General features: G+C 32.9%; 1 protein-coding gene across 1 annotated transcript; it reads left to right on the top strand.

Moving 5' to 3' along the window:
• Positions 1–499: 499 nt before the first annotated feature.
• LOC149232643 (uncharacterized) lies at positions 500–4048 on the top strand. The gene is made up of 4 exons (XM_089376530.1): positions 500–970; positions 2856–2905; positions 3019–3056; positions 3208–4048. Exons 1-4 carry the CDS (start codon positions 665–667, stop codon positions 3747–3749), a joined length of 936 nt encoding a protein of 311 aa, XP_089232656.1. The 5' UTR covers positions 500–664; the 3' UTR covers positions 3750–4048.
• The last annotated feature ends 6795 nt before the right edge of the window (positions 4049–10843 follow it).

Raw genomic sequence — 10843 nt, 5'->3', positions numbered from 1 at the left:
GCCTCCTCTATGTTTGGAACATCATACCTTTTGTACATGGTCGTAGCCCCTTCTAACTATAGCTTTTTGTGTAATTTAGCGGGGTAGGCCACCCCGCTCAACCGTCAGCAAGGACATCATCCTGCTATAAGCGTATATCCATACAACCCTATTTCTAGAATGGATGAATCCTTTAAAATTTGAGTGCCTAATTATTGTCCATTTTAGCCAAAGCCTTGACTTTTCTGATGTGATTTCCCCGTTTATAAATTAAAAACGTAATATGATATTTAAAGGCATTAGATCATGATTGTTATGAACAATACATTGAGTACGGCAGAAAAACACTTTAACATAGGATGCAGAAAAGGTAAAGCTGACAGGCAGCACCGGTGTACTAACACGCTGGCTCCGGTCCCTCCCGGCAGTGTGAACAGGCTATCGCCCGTCACCGGTCCACTTTCTTCGAGCATATGTATGGAAGAAAGGGAGGGATTTTAGTATTTACAAATCGAGAAATGGAAGAAGGGGAGGGATTTTGCGTGATGTTGGTTTGGGGCATTTGACAGAGGGAGCGTCGCGGTGTTTTCTTGGGGTATGTGAAGCTTCTGTGGGGCGGGAAATCAACATATGCAACTGTGGCCTGGTTTCTTTTGAAGGGTAACTGCGAAATACATAAATAGATATGAGGATTCGGAAGCGTTCCGGGGCTGTAATCACATCTTCCTTCTCATGGGAAAGAGCCAGGAGCTCTACTTCCTCTATTGTCGGTAGCACTGACAGCGGCAACGGCGAGGAGTTTCTTCTTCCACTGGTAGCAGCTGTCATGGACGTCCAGCGGTCTGAGGAGGAAAATAAGGCCGAAGTTGAAGGAGAGCATGGCACCCGCACCACCGCTCTTAAGACTCATCTGCGTCCTGCCCACAACTGGAGGAACGCTTTACAGCTCCAAGGCAGCCGTGATGGGAACAGTGAAAATCAGGTTTTTGAGGTAAGTTTATGATCCTTTTTTTTAATGAGGTGCAGGTTGCAAAACGAGTTTGTCATGTGTATCATCATGCTTGTTTGCTTAATGCCAGTGAATCCAATTTTACATAGTATATAACTACACCAATATAAACACCTATGTATTAATTAACTAGGAATAATATAAACACATGTATATTTAGATTTAGATTATTGTTAGATTATAGCTTTTGGATTTCAAATGAATAGATGCATTATCAAGGTATTCTTTGCAAATGTTAAATCACTCTTAACAATCACTCTTTTCACAATAGGTCAGCCGACTGTTTTACCTTTTGCGCAGCTTTCAATGAGCTAGAGTGAGTCTCGAAGAGATCAATATGCTTTATGTGACGTGCCCCTCAAGTAATATTGCATTTGAGTAGATTTCATCGATATTAAAACAAGAGGAGAGGAGAGGCACAACAGAATAGTGGCTTTTATATATGTCCTTTGCTGCTGCATGCAGCCAGTATTAGGTGTGTTGACCCTAAGATATATACACCCTTGGTTTTTGGTGTGTTGACCGCTAAGATATACGATTAACGTTGATTCCTTGATTCCTTGGATACCAAATTGGTATATTAATGTTCACCCATGCATTTTTTTCCGATCTCCTTCTGATCTCCTATGGAGGGTCGAAAATCTCAGTTACAAACCCTTGGAGAACTAGGTCCCTGAGTCAATTTAACATAATGTTTCCGAATTTGCTTCTCCATCGACTTTCGCGAGGAAGTGAATAGCTGTATTGTAGAACGGGAGGGGCAAGCGGCAGTGTTACGGCATGCACGAAAAGTGAAGGGCATGCCGCAATTGGGTATCCATCCGTGAGCTTTGCCAAACCCTCGAGTTCCTCTCACACATGGTGCACAAGACACAACACACAGTTCTGGATTGATCTACATGTAATGTATGTATCTATATCAGTATAAATATTTACATTTGTGGATGTATATACATCTATTAATCTGTAGCGCATCAAATCTGCTGTTCAAACATCTGGGGAAAATAAGAGAGGAGAGGGTTTTGGTCATATGGTACTGTTCACGTACGGGCTTATATTCTCGCACGCCCTTATAATTAACAATGCAATATTGACAGTATCAATCTCTGTCGAGTCTTGTTCTGTGATAGCCGTGCCAACGGCGCAGATGAGTACAGCGCACGAAACATATTTTTTATTAAGTAAGAAAAAGGCCTTTTATATATATGTATATATGAGTAGGAAATATACATATTCTAATCACATTCGCGTGGTTTAAACAGTCCACGTTTTCATTCAGAAAATAATAGAAATTCCGATATGATTTTGAGAATATCTGGGTTACCATTCTCAAGTTTAAACATTTTGAATGATTTAATGGTGCTTAATTTATTTTCTTGAATGATTTTGAGTGATTTAATGGTGTTTAATTTATTTCCTTGAATGATTTTGAGAAAATCCAGATTACCTTTGTCAAGCTTCAGAATTAATTTTAAGTGACTGAATGATGTTGAAACAATCTCAACCATAAAAAATAATTTAAACACTCATAGTAAATTTAAATTGGCTGGCTAAAGTGTGGCCTCTTTATACTACGCCGAATCGAATTAGTTTCAGATTCATCAGGAAATCAAGAGGCAGCACATTGTATATAAATTAATATATAATGATATTCGTAGCCGGCGATTCGGTATTTCAATCAAATTGTTGGATTGAAATTTAGTAATGTCACCCGGGCACATTGTACACATTGAAGAACAGTTATGGCATCGAAAGATTAAGCTGCAAGTCAAATTGTAATCCCTTTTAATTATTACGTTAAGGAGTTTTTATTGTCTAATCTTACAGCGCACTGTAATCCATTTTGGGTTGGTTTTCTTTTGCGCAGGACGGCGAGGAGGGTCAGAAAATAGAGGGAAGATGGAACGGGAGTATGAGGTACTTATATCGGAGTACCATTTTTCTGTTTATAGTACGATTGATAATCCCACTGGTATTCTTCTGTGTATGGCTTGAATATTCCGTTATCTCGTGTGAATCTCTTCTCGCAGAAATCAATGGGATAACATCAAACTGTTTAGAAAAGAAGGTACAGATAGAAGCTAACTCCACCTTATATCTTTATACACTGTTTTTAAGCGAATAGTACCACTGAAGTCCCATGCATTAGTATCTACATGGTAATTGTTATGAATCCTTGACTAGTTAGGACACATTAATTGTTTTGAATTGAACATCAGGAACTGAGGGAACCCTTTTCATAAAGGAAGACTCGTCAACCGGTGCCGAGAAAGAGATATTTGGAGGCCGTGATGAGGAATGGAAGCCGCCAAAATCTGGTCTTCTTGACAGGGGGAATTTGCCGAGGCATCAGAAGAAGTTAAGTGTGCGCAGCGACAAAGGGAAAGGCAGCAAATATGAGATTCGCTATATGCTGGGAGAGAATGATGATGAAACAAAAACCAGTAAAAAGTTTAGGCAGGATACTTATAGCCATCGGGAAGATGGGCCAAGTGTAGATGACAAACCGTTGCCTAATAAACGTTACAGTAATAATAATAACGAAGCAGAAGGGTCTCAGTGCCGGCGGAGGAACGGGCGAGGGTGGAGGTGTTCTCAGCGGACTCTTGTGGGTTACTCTCTATGCGAACACCATCTGGGCAAGGGCAGGCTGAGCAGTATAAACAGCAATAGTAATAACAACGGTGTAACTACCGGTATCTTGATTAACAAGGCTGGTACCTGCAAGCTCAAAGAGTTACGCCTCATAGACGCTTCATGATCGTGATCAGTAGAAACTGAACTCTAGTTCACCGTTGAGCTGCCTGTGCGTTCAACTGTTGAAACTGCCTGTGCTTTAACCTGCGCCATGACTAACGTACGTTAACTAGTTGATATTCATGTGGAATCAAACCTCAATTCTCGCTTATACCTGCATATTTAATATCGAATCTTGCGCAGTTAAATATTTGCTTCATTTTTCTTTACTGTAACATATTTTGATGATACAAGAGTATATTTTGATGATACAGGAATATAAACAATCTAACGTATGACGCTGATGTAAGGACATTTTGATATTCACTTAGTGCCATGGTTTCCACTTTTTTTATGAGGTACATAGCTGTATGATATATATGTGTATGACATATATGATTGACATCTTGATATTCACTCAGTGCCATGGTTTGAAGTTTGAACTTTTTTACAGACTTAAAAAATTGGCAACAGCTAATGGGCATACTATAGGGCATTAAATGCCCGGTTACATGTGCCTGGTTAGCTCTTTAACACATGCGCCCGTATTTTTTATTTATTTATCACCCTGCGGCCTGTGTCAAAGAGCTAACCAGGGCGCATGTAGTCGGCATTTAATGCCCTATAATATGCCGGTTAGCTCTTGCTTAAAAAATTCATTGCACTGGATATGAATGTATGGAGCTGACTTTTTATGTGATGGCTATATATATGGCTCACCATTTATGGTGGTTTTATGAAATTGAAGGGAAAAAAGCATAGCTACCAAATTTGGCCGTACTGGCCCGAAAAAGAAAAATTCAAAAATACGACAGTACGATTCGGTTAGGCTCCAAATTCGGAAATTGCAATTCGGTACGGTATTTTTTTAAATAATTTTTTTATATTAAAAAAATTATGATGATGATGATGATGATGGTTAACGTCCGTTGAGACCAAATAATGATCTATCAGACCTAAAAAGACAAATTATTTATTTTGATTTAAGATTTTATAATGCGCTGTAAATGGTAATTTGAAAATATTACAATTATGATGGGATTATGTAATAATATTTTTTATATTAAAAAAAATTATAAAGTGTAAACTGTAGATTAAGAATAATATTATAATTATTATGGAATTTGGTAAAATGTTTTTATTAATATAAAATTTAATATTTAAAAATAGAAATTTCTATATTATTCAAAACATTAAAAACATAAATTTCTAATCAAAAAAATTATCTAAAATTTGTTAATAAAAAATTTAATATTTAAATAGAAATTTCTATATTACTCAAAACATTTAAAACATAATATTCAATCTTAAAAAAGTTGCAGTTACAATCTAATTTGGTAAAGATTTTTGTTAATAAAAAATTAAATATTTAAAGATTAAAAATAGAAATTTCTATATTAAAAAACTATAGTAAATAGTAAATTGCATATTAAGAAAATTACAGTTGTAAAATATTGTAGAAAATAATAAGTTTATACTTGTTAAAAATAATAATTCTTCTAACAAAAAATAATAATTTTTTATTTATAAATATTTATAAAATATATAATCTCCATATTTTTCTATTTGAATTTCATAGTTTTTTTCTTTCCCATAGTAAAGAAATTGAAACCATGAATTAAAGTTTGGGTGTGCTTCTATCTACACTCTAAACAACTCTTTGAAAAATCTACAAAGAGACATTTAGATTGCTTTAGTTATTAATTAATAATGTTATTTTTCATTTTTAAGCTTTATATTAAAATTTAAGATTTGAATACGTGATTTTTTTTAAATATATTATAAATATAAATTTATTTTTTTAATTTTAAAAATAATTTAATTTTAGAAGATTTATATTTCGGATTTTTTTTTAATTGTATTTTAGGTAATCGAAGTTTTTCCATATCGAATCGATTTTTTTTTTTTATTGTATTTTAGGTAATCGAAGTTTTTCCATATCGAATCGAATTCAAATTCGTATTCAAATTGAAATTTGGTAACTATGAAGAAAAAATATTCAATTTAAAAGTGGAAGAATTCATCGTAACCACATATCTTTTAAAAGCGTAAAAATAGCATTATATAATATATTGTTGTAAAGAGAGGACAAGATATTGTATGATTATATAGCAGTCTTCAACAGAAACGAGAGTTCCATGCCATATATCCTGTGTGTTTATAACGATGAGGACGTATGCCATTTCGTTTAATTCTCCTTTAAATGTGTGTTATATATGTTAATTATGTGTTTTTAAGGATGACGACGTATGCCATTTCATTTATTTTTCCTTTAAATGTAGGTTATATAGGCTAATTATATTTTTTATTATTTTTGAATTTTTAAAATTAGTATAGATCTATTTTAAATAGAGATTTAATATGAGTGGAGAGATATTTACTTTAATATGAGTTTAGAAGGATTTAAATGTTTTGTATAACTATTTAATTTTTTTTAGTTTTAGATTTTTTTTTTAATTTTTAGTTTGGTCAAAATTTCAATTTTGATGACAAATAGACACTTTTACACATCACACTGAGTTGTAAAATAAACATCTCAGCTCAATCAATGTTTAAATTGTAGATTATATATTTTATCATAAATTGTAAAATAAAACATATATTTTAATGAGTGAGCATTAATACATATATTTTTTTATAAATTTTTTATATTATTAATTAGTTTTTAACATTTTATGATTGAGAAAAAAATAAAATGAAATTAAAATATTATATGAAATTCATTTAAAATTTGAAAACAATGTAGTATGGGATAGAGGATTGAATAACTAATTCAACTAGCATCATGATTACCACCTTAAAAAAAGGAGGAGATGAAGATATTTCATTGACATTTCACTCTGCAAGAAGATGAAAATACATAAAATGCTAAAGAAAGGGGTAAGATTCATGATTTTTAAGGCTCAAAGAAATATTTATGTAATGTTAAATAGCTTTAGTTATGAGTTTATTCAACAAGATTCATGATTTTTAATGCTCAAAGAAATATTTATGTAAGTTTAAATAACCTTAATTATGAATTTATTCAACCCTTGATGCATATTTTATTGCATTAACCAAATGAATTGATTGAAGAATACAACTTACTATATTGCATTAACAAAATCAATGCCATATAGTTTGATGGAAGAATAGAGCATACTTTATTTCATTAACAAAATGGCTTGATTGAAAAATAGAGCATGATAGATTTACTTAGATTGACATATTATTGTATTGTAATTAACAAAATGGAAAGTAAAAGATCAAAAAATAGTTTTAATATAATAAAATGAAAATACAAATATGAGTCTATAAAAAGAAGTGGTTTGAAATCAAATATTTGTAAGCAATAATGGGTGATGAAGGGAATATGGAAAATTGTAGAAAGAAATATGATTTTAAATGATTTAATGAGGATGAAGTATGAGAGAATGCTAAAACGATGGTGAGAAAAATATGAGTAGAATTGAGAGGATACAATAACACCATGTAGAAGCAAATGTAAGGTAATATTTAGGTTAACTCAATGACCAACTTTTGGTTTATCTCACTGAATATAGTTTACGCTATGTTGTACAAAACGACCCCCAAATGGGCATACCCCTATAGGAAATGCACATGAATATTATAAGTTGTTCAAATGTAGTAGAAACATTGTTGAAATGCCTGTATAGTTTTTTTTAGTTTGGAAATTCTAGCATTTCTGCTCAAATTTACCTCTTTTTTGCATCTTCTTTTCTTGTGTGAGCTCATTCAAGCACCCAAAAAGGGTGTGGGGCTTTATTATTGCAATAAATTATAATCTATAACTAAAGTTTATCTTGAATTAATTCACAAACTAATTTATTTCTAATCAATCCATGTGTTAGTTCTAGTGCTACTGAACAAACACCCATTCTTTTTTAAGAGGATGGAGATTTTTAAGATATGTAATTGTACTTTTTGAGCTAATGCTTTATTTTAATTTCAATACATATAGCCATGTGTAAACATTGGTTTCGGAATATAGCCTCATGTATAAATGTTGATTTCGAAATCTTAAACGTATAGCCTCATTTATAAAGAATAATTTTGGATTTTGCATAAAAAATCATCTATGCGAGTTAATATAGACTTAGTTTTCCTTCTAAAATGTCATGTATCTATCTCTTTCTTTTTTATTCTTGCAAAATAATATGTTATTAACTTGTAAAAAAAATATACATACATATGTTCTAAATTTTGTTTTCATTGATGTCAACTTTAGAGTGGGGGACTATATATGTCCAAGATAAATATTTTTGGAAAATGAAAATTGTTGGAAATATTTTTTTGGACTTTTGATGACCAAATTGGGCACTTTATCTTTGAATGCATTTATACTTTAATTTCATATCTCAAATTGGACCATAGGATATATTGTGAAAATATTATTTCAAGACCTTTCCAATAGTATATGACACTCCCTCTAACTCCAAAGGAAAGAGGATATATGAAATATTTCATTAGGATGACCCATCCAAAATACAAGCAAGATGACCTAACTTGTCTTAAAGGTCAACGCCATAACTCAACATACAAACACTATAACTAAAGGGCATATGAGTTCATTTATACAAAATCTAAGCGAGATGAGATCTGAGGTCGTAAGAGGAGTCATGGAATAAATTTTTTGGTGATTCAAGGAGTATAAATGTGAAAACAAAAATGTGATTTATTGGGTGAATAGGTCATCTCACATTTTTGCTATAGCTTTTCTCCTAAAATGTTTCAAATTGTGAAAATTGGAGGATATAGATAGAATATCTTCATGTACCTGTGGTTAAAACTTTAGACCTTGGTGCACTACAAGTACACAAATATGGTCTAAAGGAGTTAGGCTTCTTGAATTCTCAAAATAGGTCAACTTGGAATCTTCACAATAACATTTGTTTTGGGATGTTTCAGAATGTGAAACTTGGAGGGTGCAGTTAGAAGACCATGTACTTGTGGTTAAAATTTCATATCTCGATTTGCTACAATTTTAGATGTATGTTCTAATGAATTTAGGCTTCCTAAATGTTCATAAAATCTACTTCAAAAATATTAGCATGGTATTTTCACTATTAATTTCCATGTGTCATGTTTTAGATTTTGAAGTTTGGTAGAGAAAGACGAGAGATCTCAAGATACTTATGGTCAAAATTTCATACTGTATTTTTCTATAGTTTTGGAGATATGGTTTGAGGAAGTTAGGCTTCTTGAATGCTCATAAAATCTACGTCAAATATTCAGCTTGGTATTTTCACTGTAAATTTCTTTTAATGATGTTTCTGACTCTGATATCTAGATGAGATAGAGAACATATCTCAATGTACTTCTACTAGAATAGACACTGTGTTTCACTATAATATTGGAGATATAATTTGTGGAAGTTAGTATTCTTGAATGCTCATAAAATCATACTGGTTAGTTAGGAATTTTTGTTGTAACTTTCATTTTCAGATGTTTCGGGTGGTAAAATTTGGAGGGGGAAAAGAAGAGATCTCTAAGTAGCTATGGTAGAAATTTTAGAAGCATATTTGTAAAATTGGATACATTACATGTTGTGCAAATTTTTTCTTTGGATGAAGTCAAAAGCAACAAAATTTGGGAGAAGTAGACTTGATGAAGGAAGAAGAAGCAAGTAGACCTAGTGATGTAAGAAACAACAAACATACCTAATGAAGTATAAGCAACAAACAAACTTTATAAGAACATAAGTAACTAATAAAAATTGTGAAGAATCAGGCAGATTCAATGAAGTAGGTTGGTGCCTATGAATATTTGAAACAATGGAGATTGATGTCTCTTGTAGGGTGGTGCCTACAAATATTACAACAATGGGGATTGGTGTCTCTTGTGGGATAGAACCTAAAAAATAATAGTGGGGGTTGGTGTCTCCTATCAGTTGGTGCCTACAAAGAAACAAAGGGGATTGGTGTCTCCTATAGGTTGGTGCCTACAAAGCAACAAATGGGATTGGTGTCTCCTATAGGTTGGTGTGACAAGATATTTCATATAAAGAAATTTTATGGTTTTCTCTTATAATGGTTTCCACGTATATCTTGTGCTACTTTTTAGTTTACGAGTTTGATGTTTTATGATGTTTGATTGGCATTAAATAAGTAAAAAAAATCATTATACTAATTTCCCCCCTTCTAAGTATAATTTTCAATGCAACATCAAAGGCGCGCGAATGCGCAAACACACATGATGTTTCAACCAATGTTTCCATTTTGGGGGCTCATGTTTCCACTCATAATTGTTTCAGAAACATCAAGATGTTTCCACATTTCATGCAACATAGGATTTAGGGAAGTCTCTTAACGATACTATAGTCACTTTTGATTTATATCATGAGTTATAATTTACATAGAAATTGTTTATATTTTTATGCATGTTTACATGTAACACATGTACAAAATTGATTATACTATGTAGGGTGATGAGCCCCAAAAATGGATAATTATTTGGGCTCATTCAACCTCCTAGTTCGACTTAATCCACCATTCTCATTAGTTTATTGCATGTTTTTGATTATATTTATGATAATAGAGTGAATTGGGTTAGTCATTATGCCAACAAGTCTAATGGGTGCTTTGTGTAGTCTTTTTGGTCAACTTGGAGACAAAATTGAAGGTTTTAATGAGCACATGGTAGCCAAATTCATGGGAAAACAAGAGAGAGGATTTGTAGGAAGGTGTCCCCTTCATTTATGGGCCCTTACCTCGAATTCTCCACCATCAACTTGGAGTTCAAGGGCCACCAAATCAATTATCCAAGGGTAGCCAAGCAAGTCAAGTAGGACTACTGTTAACTGCAAGTTTTGGGCAGCCGAGTCCCTAAAGTTTAGGAGGACTGTTGGGGTCCTCAATTTGTATAAATAAGAAGGCTTAGGGCCTCATTTTGGTTAGCCAGTAGTTAGTCACTTTATAGTCATTTTGTAGTTCGATTTTTAGGCAGTAGATTAGCTTTGCTTTCAGCACATTTTCAAGTTCTCCTTGTGGACAATTTTTGGAATGTAACATTTCTTTTGATCAATAAAGATGAATCCAACTTTGCACCAGTTCTAAATCTCTCTTAGGAGGCTGTAGCTCTTGGGTTTGGGCCCATCTCAAGTGCCCAGTACCTCCTTTG

Source organism: Pinus tabuliformis, chromosome J (genome assembly GCF_031772625.1).
Source record: "Pinus tabuliformis cultivar Carrire ecotype Pingquan chromosome J, CPIR1, whole genome shotgun sequence".
NCBI classification, from domain to species: domain Eukaryota; kingdom Viridiplantae; phylum Streptophyta; class Pinopsida; order Pinales; family Pinaceae; genus Pinus; species Pinus tabuliformis.
The sequence above is the reverse complement of the archived record's forward strand: the minus strand, read 5'-3'. Positions and strand labels throughout refer to the sequence as shown.